General features: G+C 39.7%; 2 protein-coding genes across 2 annotated transcripts in view; both read right to left on the reverse strand.

The window, feature by feature from the left end:
• Positions 1 to 493: 493 nt before the first annotated feature.
• On the reverse strand, positions 494 to 9,844 carry sytl3 (synaptotagmin-like 3). The gene is made up of 14 exons (XM_044049907.1): positions 9,790 to 9,844; positions 7,180 to 7,277; positions 6,270 to 6,485; positions 5,152 to 5,219; positions 4,723 to 4,774; positions 4,559 to 4,625; positions 4,384 to 4,456; positions 3,845 to 3,960; positions 3,389 to 3,514; positions 3,055 to 3,206; positions 2,790 to 2,886; positions 2,538 to 2,708; positions 2,211 to 2,292; positions 494 to 940 (listed from the first exon to the last, which is right to left on the reverse strand). The coding sequence occupies exons 2-14, from the start codon at positions 7,275 to 7,277 to the stop codon at positions 933 to 935; spliced, it is 1,326 nt and encodes a 441-aa protein (XP_043905842.1). The 5' UTR covers positions 9,790 to 9,844; the 3' UTR covers positions 494 to 932.
• Positions 9,845 to 10,017: 173 nt separating this feature from the next.
• The window catches only part of enpp1 (ectonucleotide pyrophosphatase/phosphodiesterase 1), a 30,305-nt gene continuing 14,586 nt past the window's right edge, over positions 10,018 to 25,736 (reverse strand). The window contains exons 8-23 of the mRNA XM_044049903.1: positions 25,565 to 25,630; positions 25,399 to 25,471; positions 24,571 to 24,679; positions 23,247 to 23,378; positions 23,085 to 23,116; positions 22,823 to 22,950; positions 20,872 to 20,941; positions 19,209 to 19,296; positions 18,656 to 18,840; positions 17,809 to 17,848; positions 17,550 to 17,710; positions 15,386 to 15,521; positions 14,276 to 14,350; positions 12,751 to 12,883; positions 11,780 to 11,924; positions 10,018 to 11,665 (exon numbers count right to left, since the gene is read on the reverse strand). Of these exons, the coding sequence (XP_043905838.1) occupies positions 11,513 to 11,665; positions 11,780 to 11,924; positions 12,751 to 12,883; positions 14,276 to 14,350; positions 15,386 to 15,521; positions 17,550 to 17,710; positions 17,809 to 17,848; positions 18,656 to 18,840; positions 19,209 to 19,296; positions 20,872 to 20,941; positions 22,823 to 22,950; positions 23,085 to 23,116; positions 23,247 to 23,378; positions 24,571 to 24,679; positions 25,399 to 25,471; positions 25,565 to 25,630 (1,726 nt within the window). The 3' untranslated portion in view covers positions 10,018 to 11,512. The remainder of the gene's footprint in view (positions 11,666 to 11,779; positions 11,925 to 12,750; positions 12,884 to 14,275; positions 14,351 to 15,385; positions 15,522 to 17,549; positions 17,711 to 17,808; positions 17,849 to 18,655; positions 18,841 to 19,208; positions 19,297 to 20,871; positions 20,942 to 22,822; positions 22,951 to 23,084; positions 23,117 to 23,246; positions 23,379 to 24,570; positions 24,680 to 25,398; positions 25,472 to 25,564; positions 25,631 to 25,736) is intronic.

Below are 25,736 nucleotides of genomic sequence, written 5' to 3' on the forward strand. Positions count from 1 at the left end.
GAATGAATAAACATTGACCTCTTCAAGATATTCTGTTAGCACAGAGCATGTAAAAGTGATGAGTCTGCTGCTGAATGTCATCACAGGTGAAAAACCCATGGCCACACTGATGTCATGCCACCTGTTGTGTGTTCACAATGGCAGTTACCATGGAAACCTTCGGGAAGTGAGGGTGAAATGAAAATTCCAGGTCAGTGACATCACAGCTCCTTCTCCAGGAACACTGTTTTTCTACTTCTGCAGAACCAGAGAGTGAAAATGTCTTTCACACACTGCTCCAACAGAGACACGTTCACTGACATTTGCATGCAGTCATAGCTCCTCTGATTATAATTGGTGGATTTCTTTGTTTTAAGGAGCAAAGAAATCCAAAAATATTCACGTTAAATAAGCTGAAATATCAATTTAGTAGTCGTTGAATTGCTGCAGCCCTAGTTAAGCTCAAACATTTTACATGAGTTATGAAACAAGGAAACAAAGACAAAAGTATAAGTTCACTTTTCAGCAGCAGAGTATTTATTAATAAATTGTTCGTCGATAAATATGAGCATACATAACAAAGCACAGTAACACATAAAATAAATAAATAACATACATCAAATGTTCTATTCTATTCAGTCATTACTTTCTGTTAATGTTTTATAGGGATGAGCAGTTGTCATATACAGTGCCTACATCACTTCTACATACACTTATATATCAGCTAACAAATACATTATAGTGTGATATACATTTTCTCTTCTGCGCTGCAAAATAGATAATTTACCAGACAAATGGTTATTTAAGGGTGAGAACATTTAAAATCTCTGGTGCTACCAGGTTTGATTTCAGGGTTTGGTCCCACAGGTCCAGGTTCACACTGTGGTCACTTGAACAGCAGCGGGTGAGTCGCCTGGTCTCACCTCCACTAATGGGCGTCATCTGAGTCACAGTCAGACACCTAAAACACACACACACACACACACACAGACTTTTTATAAACACACCCGCAAAAACCTATTAAAGGCTTAGACTCTTTGATGCATTCTCAAACACACACCAGATTACACATAACACACCTCGCAGGCCTGCAGACAGTGAAACGTTCACACAAAGAGACACACAATGAGGCGTGTTTACTCTCTGACACAGGCGTTGGGACTTTTGTTTGCATTTATGGGATGGAGTTTGTTGTCTGTGATAAGGGCAGTTAGTTGATTATTGCCATGTAGCAAAAGTGTCACCATGGACAGGATGACTGTCACACAGAGAGTGTCCATAAGAGGAACTCTGCTGACCTCTAGTGCTGTAACTAGAGAACTGACAGCTAGATGCCTATTAAGTGTAGTGGTTTACTTTTTTGTCTGTTTGGCTGTATTGAACACACAATGGTGCAAGGACCTATTGTTCTTCTACGAATGATTCTTTTTAAATATTGTTTATAAACATATACAGTACTACCACTGTGAGTGACTTAAAACAGTGGGTGGAGTGGCTCAGTGGTTAAGACCCTACCCTGTGTGCGAAAGACATCATGGTCGCAAGTTCGATCCCACCCCTGGCTAATTGTACTTAATTCTATTGTAAGTCGCTTTGGATAAAAGCGTCTGCTAAATGACATGTAATGTAACAGTTTAAGACAGTAAAGGAAGAGGGAAAGTATTTAACTAACAGAACGTAAGTCAGACATTGGAAATGAAGGATGCTTCATTATTTCGTGTCCAACTGCGAAATGCAACAAGAAAACGTCACTTAATTGTAACCATGACAACAGCAACAACAACAGTATCCCATAAGGAGTTACAGAGAAGTGTACCCATGAACTCCAGTCTCTACAATTACAGTCTACCAAATTTTTAAAATATAAACTGTAGTATCAAGTCTTCAAAAAAAATCCAAATATAAACTGTCAAAAACGTCTCATGACAACAAACAACTGTGGCAATTTACACACAACGTATATCATTTCAACACTGACTTCATTTTCTATGTTGATACTTTAAAGATAAGGACTAAATCTGGATCCTTATTTCAGCAGCATTTCCTACGATTCCTTTTTTATTTAATGTTTTTAACCAACTACAATTGACATCCATAAATTCTCCAAGATTTTATACATTTGCAAGAATTCTTTTTTTCTCCCTCTCTAGGGGCAGATTTTTAACCCTCAACCTTCACATTTATCTGGGCAATCTGGTGAACCCTCCAATGTGTCATTTAAAGGCGCTCACCATGGTTGCTGGAGCTGAGCTTGACTCTGACCATGAGTTCTTGTCCGTCCTGCTCCACAGCGCCTCCATCTGGACTCGAACCCTGAGGAAAAACAACACTGTGATCATCAGCAATGACTGAGGCATTGAAATATCGAATAAGTTTATTTATAAGCTGTGATTTAAGATGGAATATTGTGACATTATGGTTAATATACTGTGTAAAAAGTTATATTAGGCCTTGTGTTTATTTTGTTTTTATGTAGTTTTATATGGAAAAAAACTTTAAATTTAGTCTAAATCTGTATAAACACACAGCATGGACAGTCTGAAGTGTCGTCTGTTTACCTTTGGACACAGCGGGTACCAGTTGAAGTCTTGTGACGCTTTGTCCTCATTTCTCCAGCCGTCCAGTGGAATAAGGACTTCACCGAGGAACACCTTCCTTCTCAGTGTTCCCTTGTGCCACACGGAGGCCTGCAGTCTCTTTCCAAACAGCAGGTGGCGCTCAATTTGACACTGTCAAAACAAAAAAAAAAATGAGAAACACATTTGATGTTTCACATGTGACGCAACAACAAGCGATGGACATCTTCTTACCTTCACCGTCTCGTTATAAACGGGGTCGGTCGTGTTTTTCATCACCCTCGTTTTCATTTTGCTGCTCTCGTCTGGCAGAACAATGAGTTTGACGTATCTATACATACAGGAGAAAGCGTTTTTAATGCACCATCAAACATAATACATAGTTATTTTGACAGATAATGGGAAAAATGTAATAATTGCAGTGTCTTTTTATTTGGATGTTTCACTTGGATATCCTGCAATGTCAATTATCTACTGATACTCTATTTAATATCCTTACGGGTGACATCTCCTCTTTTTGGCATTTCCATAAGAGAGATTTCTGCAGGCGCCGACCGTGATCTCCAGACAGGAGGTGTTGGAGTTGTAGACGAGTGCCAGCTCCAGCTCTCCTGTCACGCTGATGCTCTCAAAGAGGCTGCTGTTGCTGCCCTGAGGGAGAAAAACACAACACAGAGCTCAATATTTTTTAATCTTAGATAAGAAAGAAAGGAAATACACCGACCTCAATTCGATTAAAGTCGTGCACGATACACAGAAGGAATGGCTTTTCTAAGTAAGCTGAAATGATCACAATCTATCATTTGACGTTTCAACCACAGGATGTTACTCACTCTGGTTCCTCCAGAATAGTCAGAGCTGCAGAAGGAAGTCTCTTCTTCTGCCCCAGTTGAGGAGCTTTCCTGGTCACTGTCTTTATTTTTCTTGAACAGGTTTGGAAGACTTGGGCCTTTAAAGAGCTGCAAAATGAGAAACAGTGGAGGTTACATTATATTTAGTTACACCAAACTGGCAACCTGTTTGTTGGACTATTTTTTCTTTGTTGGATCTTTATTTGAGGGGTTTTAGCATATTGCTGTTTTCTGCCCTAAGCAGATAGACAAGCTATTACATTGTTAATAGAAACTAGTCTTTACGACCAAGTCCACCCCTCACACTAATTCTCACGTGTGTACAAGTTGATTTAAGTGTTGTATGTAAGAAGTCAGTAAATATTGCTTTACAGAAATGTCACACCGTGCATCCTCACAGCATAAAGCACATTATATGAGGTGTTGCATGTGACTTACGTAGGCAGGTTTGTTGATGTCAGTTTCAGACAGGCTCTTCTGCGTGCTGTACTGGCAGCGCGACCCTTTGCGGGTGTCGTTAACAACCAGGAGGTCGTTTTGAGAAGATGAAATCCCTGCATTGAGAGGAAAAAGAGTTGCATATTTCAAATCTCAGAGAGAAAAAGAGGAACCAACCAAGTGTTTACGCACGCTAATTTAGAGCAAGAAAGTTTGTCCATTTCCTGTACGAAATGTTCTAATAGCTCAAAATACTGTCTTTTCAACTATTTTCATCACACGGTCTGTTACACACTGCATGTTTTTGGTTTCTTTTGCAATAAATTGTTCAGGCTTCCTTTGTGGTTTTGATGTGCATGTATTCACCTCACTGAGGCATAGATTATATTATGCAGTGGTAACATCAAGAGGAAGTGATGCTGATAACTCTCAGAAGACATTTTTTGCTGCGTGTGGAACTGCTGCGATGCTGCGTAAGCATTTCCTGATAAATATCTACTGCATAAGTGATGTGATAAAAGTGTTAGGTGACAACTTACTCTTGATATGACTCGTGAACGAAACCATCAGATCCTCCACAGATTTGGTGAAAGGCTTCGAGTTCTTCAAGCTCTGCAGAACAACAAAAATAAAATAAAGACAGAAATCATCACTACTCACATTGCATTTCACATTTCAAGTGTAAAATAGTGTTGTATGAAATGTGTACTCTACCCCTGATCTGCTCATGAAATGATGATCCATATGAGGCGGAGGAGTCGGTGGCACAACGGATATATGACTGTGAAAATATGAGAAATATATGAAAAATGTGTTTCATTTTCCGGGCTTTAATGAAATAAATACACGTATAATCAACATGTAAAGATTCACCATACCTCAGCACGTTGTAGGTCTGTAACAGCTTCTCTCCAACTGTTTCATTCTTGTCTGTGAAGAACATGAACAAAATAGAAATAAAGGATATGTAGTAATACACGTGTGGAAAGTGTGTAAATGCCACCATCTGAACAAACTGAGAGTGAATAATAGTGAAATTACACATTCACCACGTTTGTAAAGATTAAAAAGACAAAGAGGATTTTAAATAAATTTATTATCCATAAATTTGATTAATATATATATATATATATATATATATATATATATATATATATATATGTAACACTCACTGAATAATACCATTGTTTCATGAAACATCTACATTTTAGAATTCTTTCTAAAAAGAGTAACGTCAATATTAATAATAAATAATGAAGAGGGGAAGGACAACAAGAAACGATGCAGTGGAAGAGCAGTAAACACACCTGTGGTGACTGGGAATTTCTTGAGCTTCTCCTCTAAGAACCACTGTCCGGACCTGATCTTCACCTCCCTGTGAAGACACAATCACTGTGATGAGGAGGCTGAAGTTATACATACAAAAGTTAAATACTTTCCATCACTTTATGTTCCATACCTGCTAACAGCCTAATGTAGTTACATAAAAACTTCAGTTTTTCAGGCGGAGTCTTGTTTTTGTATCTATTTTGGTCTCCACCAACAATTTTTGTCTACCGTTAGCAGCTACATGCTATCTGGGCCTGTTTAATGCGTTTCTACAGTTTCTATGCTGGTTTAGTGCTGGTTTAGCTGGTCTATGCGGCATTCAGACAGAATCTCATTAATGCACATGATAAGGGAAACATGAGTTATACCATCTGGTCTATCATCTGTCTTAAAGCTGGAACGAAATATGTGTTTATTGCAGTTCAAGGTGAAAATGAAGCTGAATAAGAAGTTAAACAAGGAGTTGAAACTAGCTATCCAGTTCTGTAAAGCTACGGCAGGTGATAATTCTTTCCCTTTAACATTATTTTAACATCGTTATCTAATTCCTACTTGTAATATATATGTATACATATATATATATATATATATATATATATATATACTGTATCTATATATATATACACATATCTATATATATACATATACATATATATATAAATTTATATTTATACATACATACATTTTTTTTATTTAAAAAAAAAAATTATAATAATAAAGTTTAAAGGGGCAAAACGAAAGTTGCCAGAAATCGTAGAATGCACTGTTCCCCAATCCTGGTCCTCAGTGACCCCTGCCTTCCTTTAGAGGTTGCCCTGCTCCAACACACCTGATTCAAATGAATGGGTAATTATCAGAATGGGTAATTATCAAATGCAATTTGAATCAGTTGTGTTGGAGCAGGGCAACATCTAAAACATGGAGGGCAGTGGGTCCCTGAGGACCAGAATTGATAAACCCTGGAAATGCTACAGCTCCATTCCCACCTTCAACAGTCACATAAACCTCACAGTCATATCGCGCTGTGGTCTGACCACCACTGACTGAGTCACACATTTCTCTTTGCATTCAAATTAAGACTGAGGTGTCACTGCACCTGTAGGCGTGACAGACGGTGCACTTCCAGTCGACCGTTCCCACGCCCATGCGGCACCTGCCGCAGATGCGGTGGCTGCAGCCGCGGCAAACGTCACCCGAGTTCCAGAAGCGCCCCAGGGGTCTCTGGCAGCGGGCGCAGGTCCTCTCGCCGTACTGCCGGGCGAAACTCTTAGCTCCTCTTCTGCGAAGCTCCTGGAGCTCATATTTCATCCTCCTGAGGAGAGAGAAGAGACACCCTTTAACTGTTGTCCCCCTAAATTAGCTTAGCTTAGCATAGAGCAGGTGGAAACTTAAAGCCTTTCTGTTTATGTCCAGAAGAAGAATTATTTTAAAATCTTAGTGAAGCAAATTTGTCAAAAAACAAACATTTTACTATTCTTGATGACTACTATAAGACTTGCCATTCACCCATTCATTCTCATTCACTGTCACCAGGTTAAACCTACTCTTTATGCAGCTCTTTTTCTATCACACAGCTGTGATATTCATTCAATTTAAGATTAAGTTTCTACAGAAACAAATCTGCATGTAGACAAGAGTAACAAGGGGATCAAACCCTCAAACTTGTGGTTGGAAGACGACCGGCTCAACCACTGACACACAGCAGAATTATAATTTTCTTGTATTATATTATGTGTCTATATTGCAGAACACTTTGACATACAATAAATAAATCATTTGAATACCTGTTATGTATTTTTCACTTGAGGAAAATCAATCTTACATTAGCTGACATTTAACGCAGTAATTATCGATATTAATAGACTTCTACAATTGTTATTGTAATAACATCTTTGGCCTACATGAATAAAAAGTATATTTCTGTGACTTTATGTCTACAAGCTATTTCAGTCTCATCTCTGCATCATCAGTATTAAACTGAAGGGAAATGATTTAATTAGACTCACCTGATCCTGTCGTCTTCTATAATGCGCAGCTGTTTGTCTCTCCGTAGAACCTCCAGGACGATCTCTTTTTCCAGAGACTGAAGAAAATTCAAATCCATCTTTGAGTGAAAAACAATAAAAATCTGTGAGCATGTGTCACTGCTTGTCTTCTTTGTGTCTGTCCTCCTCTCTGCTCCTCTGTCTTATTATTTTTGTTCCTGGCTCCTCCTCCTCCTCCTCTTTGACCCCTCCCCTTTCACTGGAACCAGAGAAGAGAATAAGACAGAAAAGGTTCCTCTACATGCTGCCGTTTCCTTATTGTGATGTCTGAGAGTGTCCACCACCGTCACAACAGGATGTCCACCTGCTGAGCAGATCTACTGAATGACTGGCTGCTGTGTTTCCGCTTGGATGGTGAAACACCACTCTGCCACAGCAGCTCCACAGAAACACCAAGTGAGCAGTTACAAATCTGTGACACGGTGACGCAGCCTGGAGTAACTTTATACCCAGGCTTCTGATGACATTTCACACTCATGCAGGACTCTTCACACACTATGTCCTCATCTCCCTCCTGTCATTGTCACCGTCACATTTGTTGTCTCTCTTGAAATTCTCCATTATTCAGCTCTCTCTTCTAAAAGCAAACCAAACAAATTCTTCCTCAGCTGCAGGAGGAGCAGTGACGCTTCACTGATTACACGACTGCACAACAAACCAAATGCCAATCCTTGCATTATTGATGACTGACGTGCGTCCTTGTTCTACTGTCCTTATTTTTATGTTTGACTCAGCGGAAAGAAAGAAAGACTTTAGAGTTGATTTCATAAACAGATAATGTTTGTTTTGTACAATATAAATACTCATACACTGAGGATATTGGACATCATTAATGTCAAAGGAATAGTTAAAAATTGAGGGCGCTTTTTCCCCATTTTTTGGAGCTTGCTGAGAACACGACGCTAACTGTGGACAAAATGTTAAAACAAAAACCCATCGCAATTAAAGCGTTAGTTTAGTTTGTACAATAACAATAATGTTTTTTTGGCCATTGTGTCCCCTTTTAAAGGTCCATATGCTCATACAGTATAGATGGTAAATGGTCTGTATTTATAAAGAGCTTTTCTAGACCTGATGACCACTCAAAGATATTTTACACGACAGTTTTTGCCATTCACACCCATCAAGGAATCAAACCGACAGCCTTCAAGTTGAAAGACGACTCACTCTACCACTGAGCCGCCATTGCCCCAAGGTTTCTCCACAAAAAAAGTCCCAGAAGCTACCCTTTCACTTTGAACATTGAACTTTTATTTGGGTCTCATTTCATTAACACGGTGCATGTTTTAAATCTAATTGAATGTGTGGAGTAGACAGCTGACATATGACCGGCTGAATGGCTGAATGCCAGCCTGTGTCAGGAGATAAGAACCCGTCTTTGTCGCTGTCCAGAGCTGCCAGCTGCACGGTGGGGAAACAATCAGTGTCCACTGTAATTACACATCGTTGCTCAGCTGTTATCTGTCCACTGCTGACGTGTGCCCGTGCCTCAGAGGGATTCTCTCCAGTTGTAAATATCAGAGAGGCAAGATGTGAAGAATGCGACCAGAGGAGGGCCTGCGGTGTTGAGGGCATTCATTCATTCACTCATTCACCCATCACGTGTAGACACAAGTAGCCAGTTTGATCACAGGTCTAAGTTTAGGCATTGCAAGCACAGCCTAGTCATTTCTTCCTCGCCTTTACTATGCAAAAAGGTGCATCATGATTCAGGCTGTCTATGGTTAAGCGGTGACTGTGAGCTCACATCCGAGAACAGAAGATGGGAACTCTTGTGAAGCCACCACAGCAGTGACAGTAAAGGAAACTGGACTGATTACACCGGGGAGGCGATGACAGCATGTGAACGGCATGTGGATGACCAAACAGAGTCATAAGAACCGAGAACGGCGCTGCCTGGAAGACCATGTGCAACCTGCAATCAGCTCTTGCAGCCGGACTGACCACCACACGCTCTTTCTCACACACGTCACAGACTCTGAAACAGAAACTGTGGGTTCTTCATTATAAGAAAGAGTGATGAGGTCACAGGAACCCTGCTATAAGCAGACACGAATGCAGCATAAACAAACACTTTGTTATAGTCAGGGTACAACATCATTTTAAGCTCAGCATTTCAGAGAGACAAAGAAATATGAACTTTCGATATTTCACTGCACCGCTCAGAGAAACATGTCTGCACCAGCTGCAAATATTATTCCAAGTCCAAACAAAACAAAACACACAAACTACAACTAAAGTTTCAAGCCTCACGTAATACGACATTTCAACACAGTATGTCAAATACACTTTCATATGCAAACGATGAGAAACTCATTCAACGTATTCAAGCTTAAAAAAACCCAGTGACATGGAATTTTCCCTTTGATGGTGAATAATAAACAAGCAGTCATTTCACAACTTTTACTCAACACCTCGCTTTGTTACTTCATCTCAACAGACGCTTTCCAAGGAGTAACGTGAGAACGAAACGGCACCAGAGGGAAAAAGCAAGCTCACAGGCGTAAGACATGAGAACTAGGTCACTACAGACTCAAAACATGGCAGAGCACAAAAACTGCAAGATCTTACCTTCAGGCTCACTGCACTACTTTGGTCAGCCTGAGGAAGTGGCAGATTGTATAGACTGAAGGGAGCCTGTAGTTTCCTTTTCAGTTAAGTTCACACACTGTTGCAATCCGGAGATGAGAAACACTGCAGTTGGTGGTTTGTTAGAATATGCGGTGAAAGATAACCTCTGGTTTACATGAAATGCTGTGTGCATACAGTGCTGTGGACAAAGAAAAGCATGTGACAAAGTCAATATAGAGGTTTTTTTTTTATATGAAATTGTGTTTTTCTGACAATACAGAAAAGTAAACACAATGGAAATGGCTATTTCTTTTGCACTTCTCATGACACATCACACATTATTCGCTTGTAATTTCAAATACTTTTAACTACAATGGACAAACAAACATAACAGGTTTGAACACATCATCATAGGCAGATTACGGTACAGACACCGTGGGCACACACATCCTCTCTCTTCTTATGCAACTACACACAGCTGCAGATTTCACCTGCACAACAAGACCAGTACAAAACAACCACAAAGATGCTGGACACAACCACTGCGTTAAATGCAGAATTACCTGAAAGAAATGCAAAAAAAAAAAACAACAACAACATAAAAAGGTGGGCATTTTGCATACAAAAGGTGCAAGATAACAAAAAAGAAAGGGTCTTTTTGTGTAGGTGAGGGGTGGGACATTTAACATGTCTGTGCCTGAAGATAAGATTTGTCATGTAATCTGTCCATGAATAAAGTGCAGACACACACACACACACACACAATTGTGCATATAATGCATTCCCTCGCCCTTTACCCTAACAATCACAACTAAATGCCGAACCCAAACCCTGAAATCAAGTTTTTTGGTCCTCACAAAGATGCCCATACAAGAACACACACACATTTGTACTTCATTCATAGTGGGGACCCTAATGCATTCCCTAGTCCCTTACCCTAACCATCACAACTAAACCAGGTTTTAACCCCCCCAAAAAAAAGCCCTTTAAAAAAGTGAGGAACAGTCAAAATGTCCTCACTACGTAGGGTTTATACAATTGTTGGCACAAATACTAGAACACACACACACAAAATCATTACTTCATAATTGTCTATGACCGTACAAAACATTTACATTTACACTAAAAACAACTCTGGTGCAGTTTAGTGAAGATACAGTAACAACCATGGAAACACAATAACATCTCTTTTTCTCCTGTTTTTCCAGCTGCTGCAGCCACGTCTCCAGATGTGTCCAACAAACAGCAGAACAACACACACTCGTTTCCATGTCGTCACCGTGTTTTCCCCCCCTGAACAGGCGGGAGAATCAAAGCATCTGTGAAGTAAACACAACTTCCATGTTTTGATTCACTCCCCAATCTGAGACAGACAGACAGACAGACAGACAGACAGACAGACAGCAGATGTGACGGCGTCTTTGGTTCAAAGCAGCGGAAAAAGTCATTCATTATAAAAAAAGAAATTGAAAAAAAATACACATCATATTCAAATCAGTAATTATAAAATCTGCTTTGGCTACAAAAAACAAAATTACACACACAAATTAAGAAAGGCTGGATGGAAGTCGGGATTAATCTGGTCTTTCATAAGTGAGACACCTGCTAATCTCACGGAGGTGAGGTCAACCGTGTGTCCACATGGACAGAGACCGGTTGTGCAGACCAATGTGGTTTCCCTTTGAAATGAAAACTTGTTTTTATATGGAACGTCTCTCTAACATTAAGCTATATGCAGAAAAGTCTTGAGCTGTAAAGTCTCCTCCACTGATATCATGTCGTGATAGAAGCTCAGTCCGGTCAGCAGCTCGATGTCTCGGACGCGAGCGGTGTGAAAGTGTAACCAGTCCTCCACCCACGCCAAGTCCGTCCCAGTCTGCGGCGACACAGAGACAAGAAAGGAGTAGGAGACATTAAAGACAATCTATGAATAGATATTTGTCAGCAGGTTTCCACAGCGGTGGACCGACACAGTCTGGGTGTTACTCACAGCACAGCTCTCCATGTTGTCAGGTCTGTGGGGCAGGATAAAGGACTTGGCTCGTAGCGGGCCACCGCAGTGAGTGGGGCCGGCGGTCGAGTTCCCGCAGCTGGTCAGAATCACGAAGAAATGTGTCGGGACGAGAGCCTCGCTCCTGGAGGGAGGAGAGTGATGGCGTGGATGAACAAACTGCTCAATTTCTTCTAGATAAGAGTCGTTAAACTGATTTTAATAAATGAAGTTCACGTAGGACACAGTAGTCAGGTGACCACAACTTAAAGGTCACAGCCACTTAGAACATGGGGAATTTTGCCTGCTTTTTTAAATGTACAGTAAATACAGAGGCTAGAAGAATGTGTGTCTTTTATCCCTTTTTTCCTGATGAAACATTTTCTTAATTTTCACCACCATAAAACACACCTGAACAAAAAAGTACTCAAAATGTTTAAAATCGGAGTGAATTTGAGAAATCTGGAAATACGTCAGTGTTCAAAGTTTGCTTGGCTCGTTTTTAAGAAGAAAACGATAGAAAAATACGGTCTATTTTTGTGACTTCTGCACAATTCTCACTACTTTATGTCACTACTACAAATGCGATATAAAATGAATCATAACTTTGACTCAACAACACATGAGATGAAAAAAAAAAATTCTAAAGCCTAAATATGCAATAAATATAATATAAACACACATCCCACGGGTGCACCTGCGGCACAGAACGTCTCCTCCCCCACTCAAAGCATCAGAATGAGGAAGAACGACGATTAAACTGACGCTGCATGTGGTGTGGTCGTCGGTGCCACACGGGTTAGACTAAGTGTTTCACAAACTGCTGATGTACAGGGATTTTTGGTCAGAAAACAAATCCAGTTTGGGGCAGTTCTCCGGACACAAATATGCCTTGAAATGATCACATGACGTGATAAACCAGGAGAAGACCATGTCTCCTGGAGCGCGGTGGAGGCCACAGACTCGCTCACCCTGTGACCGCTTTGACAGCGTCAGCGTTTCCGTCAAAGTTGTCATCGAATATGGGCCCACTCATGACGGTGACTCCGTTCAGCTGTTGTGAATACTGTGGAAGCAGCACATCGTGGAAATGTCTCCAAACACCTGTGGTTTGAAAGAAAACACAAAAAACAGTCTCCAATAAAGTACCTTATAGGGATACTTGAGTAAAAGTACAAGTATCTTAACCAGAAAATGACACTTTTTTTAATAATATTGAGTAAAAGTCTTAAGGTTTAGGACATTTACTGTACTTGAGTATTAAAAAAGTGAGGAGTTAGGATTGAGCCATGGTAGCTCAGTGGTAGGGTGAGTTGTCTTCCTGGCTCTGCTAGTCTATATGTGTCCTTAAGCAAGAAACTTGCCTAGTTATGGGTATGAAAGATGGGTGAAAACTGTAACGTAAAGCAGCTCATCAAGACTAGAAAAGCTCTATATAAATACAGACCATAATACCAACTCTTCTTCTCCTGATTTTATTTGGTAGTAACGAGTAACAAAGATATTTGGAGGAAATGTAGTGGAGTTAAAGTAAAAGTTGCTAGAAAAACAAACATGAGAATATCTGTGTACAACACTCTCTGCAGATGGGGTGTATGAATAGAGAATAGCCACCAGGGGGCAGCATTGGCTGGTTAATTGAAGCCGACACAGCACGTCTGCCTCGTGAGAAAGAGTTTCCATGTGTGGCACTGGAGCAAATGTGAGCAGAGCTGTGCCGGTGGAAACTTCTCAAGTTATTAATCACCCGACAAGTTCCAGCAAAAGCGTAATGTGATGTTCATGTTGACCACACCCACACACACACACATACACACTTTCACGTATGACACAGGTGAGAGGGCGCAGGTACGTAATCCCGTAATCCTAGTGGCATGTCAAATTGGAACTGAGTAATTCCATGAGAATGGAATTACTCAGTTCCAATCGAGTGTTACTCAAGCACAGTGTGGGGAATTAGCTGAGCTGCACAAAACTAATCCACTTTCAAGTGAGAATTGTGGAGAGACGTGTGGCTTCTGCAGCAGGATGGCAGTAGAATTAACTCTGAAAATGATCCTCTGACTAAACCTTTAATTGTACTTTACAGAGCAAACCAAATGAAAGTACAGTTGTCCCATACTGTATAATCACAATGGTTAGATCTTTGAACTCATGTCATGTATATTTAAGAACCAATTGGGCTAAAATATACCCCGTTTTAGAAAGAAAAAAAAAAAAAAAAGACAACATAGCTTTGAAAAGTATTATATTGAAAATAAACAGTCAAACCCTTGGAAAACTTGAGCCCTGTGATGTGAGGCTCTCCTCCGTTCACTGGTTAATTAAATTGTTCAGCTCAAAAGCTCTTTCATTCAGTTGGTAAATCCTTCTGACAACACTGGGATTAACATTTTTAACTCACTCGTCACCGTGATTGCCATTTTTCCCCAGCTTTGGGAGCAGCCACAGAAAACCAGGAGCAAAAAATAAGTATGTGAAAAGGCACGGACTCACCTTTGAACGCAGGGAACATCGGTGCCATGTTGCTCGTGATCAGAGAGTCCGACTCGGGTCCGGTTAAATTCAGGTCTGATGAGCGACGGAGCAAAAGAGGTGAGTTTTATGTGAATGTAAACATAAATGGCACACTGAAAAAGCTGGACTATAAAATAAAGAATGTTTTTTTTTACTTCTGAAAATCTTGGTGGAACACAACGTCGCTTATCGTTGACCCCAGCAATTTAAACCGCAATTAAATCATAATCTAAATTATTACCCAAGTTTATGTGTCATATATACTGCCTTGATATCCCTTTAAATAAAATATATATGCAGAGTATCAATAACACAGCGGAGAAAAATATGAAAAAGATATTTTTTTTCTAAAATGTGAAGAACAATCATAGATTCCCAGAGTGCTAACTAACTTACTGTATGTCTTTAAATCTCTAATTTTCTCACCAAACAGTCCAAGACTTTCAGTTGACAATGGAAAATAATCAGTCAAAAATACAAAATAAATCACTGTTATGGGGATAAAGTTATTGATTACCAATTGCATGCGTTAGGTCATTTAACTCCACAGGTGCAAGATAAAATGTTCCACTTTCTCACAGCTGTACTGGAGTATTACTTCTCCTCTCCTCTGTCTGTCACTTCCTTAAAAGCAGCATTTCACAGTACAGTGTTTTTATCAGGACTGGACGGGGTCTCGGACACCGTCCTTTGTCGCAGACCTGAAGCACCTGTCGCTTCTTTACATGAGAATGTGGCCCGTGAAAACACGTCGACTTAAAATTCAAGAGCGGCGATTCCCACATCCCGACCACCACACACACACACACACACACACACACACACACACACACACACACACACACACACACACACACACACACACACACACACACACACACACACACACACACACACACACACACACACACACACACACACACACACACACACACACACACACACACACACACACACACACACACACACACACACACACACACACACACACACACACACACACACACACACACACACACACACACACACACACACACACACACACACACACACACACACACACACACACACACACACACACACACTCACTGGGGGGATGCAGCAGGCCATAGGACAGATCAGCGTTGTCTTTGTAGCGGGAACACAGCTGGCTGGCGGACGGTGGGACTCGAACATCGGCACGAACACACGCCTCCGTGTCCGGGCTCAGCGGTCGGACTGTGGCCTGAGACAAGAGGACGGGTCAGTGGTGGACGGTGTGGAGTGAGACGTCAGGTCAGCTCTCCGGGTGTTGTGTTACATCACTCGCCTTGATTTCGCTTCGCCTGTGTGCTGTATGTGGGTCAGCGGGGACTTTGTAATGTGTTTCCACAGCTTTGGCAAACAAAATAAAAGTGTCTCCTACTTTCACCTCACAGAGGGAATAAAATGTGTCAGGACGACTTAACGTGACACTGATTAAAGTTAACTTTAACTCCATTACTGCACTTGGCTTCCACTGTCATTTCGTAAAAGAATCATGTATTGTCACTTAAATGAGCAACTTCTGCTTAATGAGGCACATTTATATTATATACGTTCAATAATATCCTCTGTTTCCTTTTAAAAATGTGGCTTTCAGATGGTCTACAGCAAATGACCTGGGGGTCACTGAGCATTAAGGGTTTAAAAAAAGAAGCCCTTATTCAATAAATGACAGATATTTCACTGAATTTCAAAATAAAAGTTTCTGTGTTGACATGGAACGATACATAGTTCACAATAGAGATGTAAATATGATGCAACATTAATCTATTACTTCATAACTCCATGATAACATGATATTAAGTGGTGGGCCACCTGAGGGCCGCAGGTTAGACACCCAGGTTTGACACCCATGTTCTTAAAAAACAAAGATAAACAATTCCAATAAAAAAATCACACAAATCACATCAATATAAAAATATGATAATCTAATATATACTGCAATAAAACTTATCACACATACAAAACATGAGTATTTGGGCTGAAATATTCATGGGTATAAATTCTATAATTCTTTGACAACAAAATAACACTAATAATACTAATGATTATGAGTTTTGTTCTACTTTTTTTGAGCAGTGTACTTGTAATTTAACTTTTTTATGACATTTTAATGAACACTATTTTCCATAATGTTCATAAACACAGCAATGTACATGGTTTTATTAGCACTTACAGTAACAACCACTTTAACTATTTTTTTAAATTAAAAAAAGCTGTGATTTCAGATTTTTGAACGTGAATATTTTCTATTTTTTTTGCTGCTTCATGACAGTAAACTAAATATCTTTGGTCTGTGGACAAAAAGACATTTCAGTGCGCCATTTTGAAGTCTAATTAAATAATTGAGCAAATAATGAACAGATTGAGCAGAGATTACAGGTGAAACAAATCCTGAAAAGTCAAGCTACTATTTGCTGTACTTATTTGCCGAGCTAAATAACTACCTATAATCTTATTTAAACCCTGAAGATTTCGGTTTCTAAAAACAAATCAAGTTGTAGCGAAAGCTGGATGAGAGAACTTTTTTTTTTTCCCTGAAGGCAGAAAGACAGAAAAGATGAATGAGAAAATGAAAAGAGAGTTCTGCAGTATTTGCCCTATAACTACTACTAAAACGATATAGCTCTTTCCAGGAAAACACGATGAGAAATATTGAGAAATAACTTTAAAATGACAGAACTTATTCTGTGTTTGTCTACAGGCAGGAAACGTCTCTCAAAATGTCATCTCAAATGAATCAGTCGCAGCTAAACTCCAGCTGCTGCTGATTCAACGCTGCTTGGAGTAAATGCAATTCATTCATTCATTCATTCATTAATGAACTATTATTAATTGTTATATTAATTATACCAGACACAGAATAAAAATGAGCAAAACGAAGCTTGTGCAGTGCTTGCATGAAAATCCTCGTCCTCACTCGCTCTGTCGTTGAGAGCGAACGCGAAGCACAACAGTGTTAACTCTCCTGGGAACGTATCAATCTGCCTGAGGTCATAATTTACACTAAAATTCGACCGCGTAATGAGACGAGACAAGCAGTTTTGAGCCACTATGAGCACAGAGGAGCAGTCCCAGCTGCTTACAGCTGAACAACCTCCTTCCATCTGCTGCCAAACCCTGACCACAGAAGAAACAAGAGCTGGGACAAAGTCAAAACCCAAGAGGCTATGTTTAGAGATAAAACGACAACTGTAATGTGTAGACACAGCACAGTGGGTCGACTCACCAGGGGCTGGAGGGTGTACGACACCCAGAGGGGCATGAGGCGGTCTCTGCTGTAGCCGTTGAGGTAGTCGGAGTGGTGCAGGAGGCAGAAGCTGACGTCCGGCTGGACGACCTGCGGCGTCCCGAACGGATGGTGGAAGCGGCGTAAGTAGACTTTGGCGCCTGGAAGTCAGAATGCAGCCGTGTGACATAATATTTTCTTCTTTTTTTTTTAAAAAAAATAAAAAGATGTATAGAAGAAAGATAGAAATGATGCTCACTGGCATTTGTTGTCATGAGATGTCTGTTCATGTCCGTCTCCTGAAAAGGAAACAAATGCTGACTGTTAATGCAGTTTTCTACTGGGTCAGTATCTTTGACAGTTTATCCTTCAGATGACTTCACATTTATTATATATTAGATATTTGAGGGCTATTTTTTATACACACACATGATCTGACCCACAGATTCTTCAATAATGTCAGAGCCAGGGGATTGTGAGGGTTCCCAATGCTCCACTCTGTTTCTTTGAAGTAGCTCATGGTGGATTCTGAGGTCTGCTTGTTCCATTCTAGATGCCTCACAGTCAGTCAGCCTGTGCACTTTCATAGTTTAACTCTCTGGACTTTGGAGCACTTAGTTTTGCATGACTGTCCAGAAGCCACTTACTTTTCTTGATCCCCCCCAAGATTTGTTGTCTTACCTTCCACTGCTCACCTTTCATGATATTTCAGACTGAAAATATATATTTTTAAATAATTACATGTTCTACTTAGACAAACCTGTAATTTCACGTGATTAGTAACATATCTGTTTTCCTACTGTACTACTGCGTTACAAAATGGCTGCTGTGAAAATGGTCTATTATGTAAAGAAGAGTATTGTGGCCCTAATACTCTTCCATAATTATGCTTTAGTGCAAGTGTTTACAAGGTTTTGTATCATGCAGTTTAGTATCGTAGCACACCGGCTTAATGTTTTAATTCATATATTAACTGTTTGTCTTTCCGATCAGTGCGTCTATCACTATCTATGACTTCGATAAAGAACAGAACAGCTTGTTTTAAATCACACAATTCATGCAGAAAAACAGACTTTTTTTGCCAGGTAAAAAGTTTTGGCACAAACCATAGTTTTAGTTTGTGACGCGCACGAGCACTGCAGGTCATCTGTGGGGTCAGGACCAGTGGCTTCACAGGGTGTTTGATGGGAGAGCGGCGCGGGGTGAACCGGCAAGTGGACCGGATCCTTCAGGAGGTGGTTCAGGCTACCGTGAGTCCCGTTGTTTGGAGCGGGACGGATGCTGAGGAGATCTGAAGACAGGGAGACATCATATATTATATTATTAGAATATTATAAACATTATATACAGTGCTTAACACATTTATTAGAGTCCTACGGTAAGTTTTAATATATAATATATATATATATATATATATATATATATTATAAATGGACAGAAAAACAGCGATGAGCAGTGTAGGGCTTTTATTTTCTTGGCAGGAAGTGACTTTTTTTTCAATCCCAACTTCCTCTGTTGTTGTGGGAATGAGACATGTGTCTCTGATGATTACATAGCACATTTATCTCTAGTTAAAAATTCAAGTACTGTCTTATACAGAATAAGCAGAGGAGAATATTGTGCAGTAAATGTATGATATTCTAGAACAAAACGACTCACCACACATGAGGTTATACAGTTCGATGTTTTCAAACGGTGGAACGACAAGGTTGCTTTTAAAACCTGGACCGTAGCCAATGAAGATCGCCTGTGAACAGCAAATTCAGATTGACATGTGACATGAATTCAGTTGTTTGAAGACCAGAAAATACACTGGAGTATCTGAACAAAAAAGTCTGACACTCAACACGATGGTTTGACCATGTGTAAATATTTAAAATGACCTCACATGACCTTGTGACTTTAGGAAAGATGTTGTTTGGTGAGCTGGTCATGACACAGAGGTGAGTAAATATTTGCAGGCCTATTTCTAGCAAACATTTCCATTTTTTAACTTCTTCTTCTTCTTCTTCTTCTTTAGACTAACTTTTCTTGAGTCTGGGTTTTGTTTGTTTTTGGAGATGCCAGCAGGTTTGTCTGTTATAATTATAGCACAAAGACAGACTCCAGTGAACCACATCCGTGCACATACACACAGGTTCACTGTGGGGATTAACATGAACGTGGCAGAGAGACACACACAGAGTACAATTTTAGTGTAGTTACTTTTCCAGAACAACAAACACAATATTTGTATTTGGCGTGTCTTTGCCATTATGGTCTAATGTGCACCAAATGAAAAGTCTGAAAAAAACTGACCAGTCGACATATTTTGACACAGATATTCAGTTAGACCACCACTCAATATAAGGTTTATGCCACAGTTGCCCTAAATTAACAGCAAAGGTCATTATCAAAATCATTTTTGTTAGGTTTCTGTAATGGTTAATACACCAGTGTGTAGAAGCTCTTTCACCAAAATGATAGTTTTAATGCTAAACTATAATTATTATTGTTATCCATGACTTCACAAATAGTAAAGCACATCATTATTTCTTTATGTCAAATTATAGTTATTTACAAGCACTTCCTGAACAGAAAAACGAGTTTTAGTGGCTGAATGTTTGTTATTTGCCAGATTATTTTTTCTCTTTGATGATGTTGAAGTGAAGATGTTGGTTTTATCTTTTTTTATATAGTTTTATTGTACGACTTGTTTATTTGTGTTGTTTTTATACTTTCTACAGTATTTCAAGGTTATATTGTTTGTTCTTAGGTCTTATGTTTTTATATTTGACCTGATGTCAAGCACTTTGTTTCAGCTGTTGTTGTTTTTAAAGTGCTTTATAAAGAAAGTTGGAACACAGAAGATATAAATATCTTAAATATAAGTGATATCTAAGTGATGAAAGGTAACACATTCTTTATAGGAAGTTTATATGCTGTAGCTATTGACTTTATAAGCAGTAAATAAACTTTATAATACGTTATACATCATTTGTAAACTCACAAACCTATTATTACTTTATCTGGAGTCAAATGGTAAAAATAAATGTCAGCAGCTAAATGGATTTTTGATAAATATCCGATTTCAATTTGACGCTGCAGAAAATGATTTCCGCTTCAGATAATAATTAATAATGATTAATACAATAACCTTCCTTCCTAATGTGATTTAAGGCTTTATCTGAGCTGTGGGAAACTCCTAGATGTGTTTTTTTCCCCCTCAACTTGTTATTAATCTTCTCATTTGTTCAAAAGTCCGCAAACAGGATATGGTGAAAGACATTTCATCGTGAACAGGCACACACACACACACACACTTATCCTTCCTAACACTGACCTGCATGTTGGTGAAGACATTATCTGAGCCGTGGAAACCACCCGTGCAGTACTTGACTTCCTTTCGGTTACTGAGAAGACAAAAAACATACAAATCTGATTATTATGAGGGAGAATACTTCTAATAATAAACGAATACTAAAGAAAAACTGAAAAATGACACGCACACACATTTCCTGTAAAAACGTTTAGATAGGTGCTGGATCCATCATAAGGCACGGATCTGCACAGTTTAGAGCTCCAATTTAATAGATAGTAGGGACTTTTCTAGCACAACAGGCTGAATAATAATGAAGGAAATCCCCAATACACACATAAGAATGGGTCACAATAATGATTAGTAGTCCATAACAGTTCAGGCTTACTTGACCCTTCAACTATTAGCGGTGCGTCCATTATATTGAATAAAGACAAAGACATTAGGATGTGTGATTGAAGTTGTTTACCTAAAATAACCTCAATTTCAGGGTCAGTCACGTCATTTCTGTATAAACAGAGCACGAGTCACATTAGAGGGTAACTACCACTGATGTTTACTGCATCTGTGAAGTTGACGGATTAAGTTCTTCCTGAGACCCAAAAGCTATTTTCCACTGCGAGTGTATCAACTTCTGGGTGGCAGAAGCAGATACGTTGTCTCCTGACCAAACAGCTCTTGTTTATACACATGAAATGTGAGCAAACAGTACAAGTACAGTCCAAATGTGAAGAATTGAGTGTTTTGATTTTCTTTTAGGGGCCAAGCCCTCGACGGAAAAGAACCGATTGGCAACGACAAAAACATGCTTCTGTGAAAACCCTGTTGTGACACGTACAAGGAGTGGAAATCTCAGGGTACCTCGCGATAGGATACGATACGTGATACTTGGTCCACGATACAGATAATATCACGATTCTGTAATAATTCTGTGATTCTGTGTTTCTTTACTGTGCATATGACAATAAACACTTTGAATCTTGAATCTTGAATAATCAAGTGATACATCACGATACCTGTCCAACTGAAGAAACAAAGCGTCCGTGAAAAGCTAAAAGTGCAAGATTTCTCTATTTATTCACAACATAGAGAACAAAGTGCATAAAGTCTATGCATTAACTTCGCTTTCTTTGCCATTATCCCGCTGTAAACTCCCTCTTCTTCAGCCAGGTAACTTCCAGCCAAGTTTCCCCTCATTCGTTTGACTAGCGCCGCCATGAGGAGACACGAAGTAGCGACGCTCAGTGAGTGAAACTGGCAGGGACTGTTTAGTTTAGAGCGAATGAAATATCGACATTTGCCCTGGTGTATCGATTATCGCATTGCACGAGGAAGGATGGCGATACATCACCAAATAGGTATTTTGACCCACGCCTAAGTCCATCAGGAAATATCCACTTACTAATACACAGGGCTTTTTTTAAGAGTTGAGATCAGCTCAAGGCGTAATCATTGCCTCTATAAAGCAAATATATGCTAGAAATTGCTTGTAACAGGCTTACAGTATGACACAGTCTACTCTTATTGTGTTTGAAGAATGGGATTTTAGTATTTTCATTTCAATCAGTGATCAAATGTAGAGAAATAATTTCCCTAAGAGGATTAATAAAGTATATTATTAATAATATAAATTTCATTTATAAATCACAAATGATCTGAAAATGTGCACATAAAAACAATAAAAACCAGCAGTAAGATCAAACCCTACTAACACACAATGTTCAAAGAATGTTCCCCTAAGGTTCTCCTAAGGTTAGTTACAACCAAACCAAAAACTAACGTTTAGAGAACGTTCCCTGTTGGTTTGGTAGGACTAACCACTTTTTGGAGGACCATCCACAGACCCGGTCCCCCATCGTGTGTGGGTCTTAGTCCTGGTGGGGGAGGTCATGTTGCTGCATTGCCAGATCTCAGGAATACATTTGGTGAAACAGAGAGTTGTCATTTAAAAACAGCAGACTGGTATTTCACTCACAGTGCTGCCTGCCATCCCTGCTTCATGTACAGATGTCCCCTCTCTATGCGCTTGTTGTTGGCAAAGTGGAACCTTTTTGGCAGGTTTTCTTTAAGGTACGGTCTCATGGTCCGGTTCGGGGCCCTGCACTTCAGACCAGACACAGAGAAGGAGAATCAACATGCTGCGCGGTAAGAGGGTGGCGTTTGTTTGATGAGAAACTAAGCAAGCAGATCATTTTTCATTCTCAATACAAGAGTGACTTTTGAAATACTTTGCATACCGACAGATTCTTCACCAGGCCTTCATAGTCGACTGAGGGAGGAAGGGAGGGGAACAGAGGACAAGGTTAGCTGCAGTCGTGATAAACAAGGTGACAGTGAGTGATGCTGCTGTGCTGCCAGAGGAGAAAGGGGAAGTTGAGGGTTATCAAGAGTTAACTCACAAGAAAAGTAATCCTCTGGGAGGCGGGCGGGTCTGATACGAGCTGCCGGGCCCTGGATGACATTGAAGCGTTCAGTGTCTTCCTGGTAGGTCGACACAAACTCTGCTCTTTCACAGGACGCCTCCTCCATGCCTGTTACAACAAAGAAAACCTCATTTCTCCGCATGTTTTTTCACAAACAGTCTGTGTTCAAATCTGTCCTTTACATCATTTATTAATATTTGTTTGTGCACTACATACGAAAACTCTATTTTGGTCCCACACTGAGCGAGGTCTATCCTCTCAGAAATGTAAACATGTAAGCACTTTTACAGCATGTGTCGTCCACCGCAGATGTAAGGCATCATTTGCAGATTTATATTTAGGATAACATATGTTGTTTGTCGTTTGGGGTGTGACATGACGCCCGATGAATGCTGCTTTCATGCTGGTGATGACTGGCGGCACACCAACATCAGAGCACGTTTAAAAACAATCAGGGTGGACCACAGTGTTTAACTAAACAGTAAAATAGTAAGAATCTAGATAGAAAAGGTGTTTGTGTTTACTATTCTCATCCTAAAGTGAAGGCCAAGGAGAAGAGGTGGGTCTTTAAAGGTGATTTAAAATGTTTGAGGATTTAATTTCAATGGGTAAAGTGTTCCGTAGTTTTGGGGTTTTATCTAAAAGCAACTTGTTATTAGACCTCGAGATTGGGGTGTGAAGATGAAGGAGTTCAGAGAGGTCAGATGGTGCCAAACCATTAAGGGCTTTAAAAAACAACAATAAAATGTTAAAATCAATCCTAAAACGGATAGGGAGTGAGTGGAGGGAGGAGCAACATAGGTGCGATGTGGTCTCTCTAGTATCATACGGAATAATCCAGCTGAGATGTTATGAAAGCATGGATCAGTCATATCTTCTCCTGGGAATGAAGTCTTTGATGAGGACAAATGGGGCCCCTCCCATTCACTGCATCTTTATTATAGCAAATTACAAGCTACAACATGTGGTCTCCAGATGTTCACAGTAACTTCTCCTCACACACAGAAAGCTGTTTCCCCTAAAAGACTCCCTTCATTAGATTGCTCTCTGGCATGGTTTGTGCCTGCAGCAGGTGCAGTGACTCAACCAAGTCAAATATTTGAATATGACAGTGGAGTACTAAAGTCCTGCTCAGTGGCACATAGGCTCCAGAAGGATTCTAAGTCTTACAGGTGTTAAACCACAGATTTAGGAAGTTCTTTTTTGGAGTGAAAAAAATGGAAAATGGAAACTTACAGTAGAATCTACTCACTGAGGAATCACTTGTCATTGTTTGAAAAAGGTGTGTGGTTTATCTCACCGTGGTCGGATACGATCATCAAGTTGACACAGTGGTGCAGGCTTTTCATCGTCAGTTTGTCCATCAGCATCCCCAAGATCCAGTCCACGTTCTTCAGGGCGGAAATAACCTGAAGACAAGAGAAAGGGAAGTTTATGTTTATGTGTCAGTGAAGCAGCAAAAAGATACTGTGCCTCAAACACAAAAACTTTGTTTTTATTTTCCTCAGCTCAATTTGCAATGTCAACAAAAACACAATGAATCACACAATACAATTACAGTTGGCTACATAATAACCTTTTTTTTTTTTTTATCAAGTTTTAGGAAGAAAGGAGTGCTTCTGATCCCATTACATATGTATGTTATTATAACACCACCAAAAGTTCACATTTAAGTGCTGATAAAGCTGTATCATGTGACTGAGGGCAAAGTTAGTAGGGATGGGTATAGGTTCTGAGGAAAATGTAAACTCCAATACAATCCAAAAATTATATATATACGCACTGTCAAAACGTAAAGAAAAATCGGCAGAAGCCTTTTAGCTGAGTCATGTTTGGGCTGCTTATTTCTTTCACAGTTGGCGTATAATGTGTTTGACATGACTCAGCACAAATCTTTTGTTAACAGCTTCATACATTCATAAATGGTCTAAAATGACAGTGTCGGACAGATATCGGTATCAATACATATTCAAATGTGTGATATCCGTACTGGACACAAAAAAAGTGGTATCTTCCCATCCCGAAGAGTTAGTTAGAAGATCCTAAGTTGGGATGATTCTGTCTCACATCTGTGCTGAATCAGCTCATGTTTTCAGGTTTTAAATACTTGAATATTTGAATGACTAACCTCATCGCTTCCTGGCCCGTAGCGATGTCCTGACGCGTCAGGTTCTTCCAGGTACAGAGTGTAGAAGTCGGGTCTGAAAATCACAAAGCAACTCGACAGTGAATTGTGGTTTCATTTAGTCTCACAGCGCGTTCAAACTGTAATGATAAATAAAACATGAAGATACCTCTCTGACTGAGGTAAACTCAGCCATTCAAAGAGCTGTGACAGTCTCTCCATAAATTCAATGCTCCTGCAAAATAGTGATTTGTAGTCATGTCAATGCACCACTGTGAAGAGCAATTAAATTAAATTAAATTAAATTAAATTAAATGTAACAAACGTGACATCGTTCTGAC

This window comes from Solea senegalensis, linkage group LG17, assembly GCF_019176455.1.
Source record: "Solea senegalensis isolate Sse05_10M linkage group LG17, IFAPA_SoseM_1, whole genome shotgun sequence".
NCBI lineage: Eukaryota > Metazoa > Chordata > Actinopteri > Pleuronectiformes > Soleidae > Solea > Solea senegalensis.

Excerpts from the sequence above, each read along its gene's own strand:
- sytl3 (XM_044049907.1), bottom strand. The coding sequence starts at position 7,277 with ATGGATTTGAATTTTCTTCAGTCTCTGGAAAAAGAGATCGTCCTGGAG. Across the intron at positions 4,457-4,558 it reads ATTTCATGAGCAGATCAGGG|AGCTTGAAGAACTCGAAGCC; the intron begins GTAGAGTACACA and ends GTTGTTCTGCAG. Across the intron at positions 2,709-2,789 it reads TTTATAACGAGACGGTGAAG|TGTCAAATTGAGCGCCACCT; the intron begins GTAAGAAGATGT and ends TTGTTTTGACAG.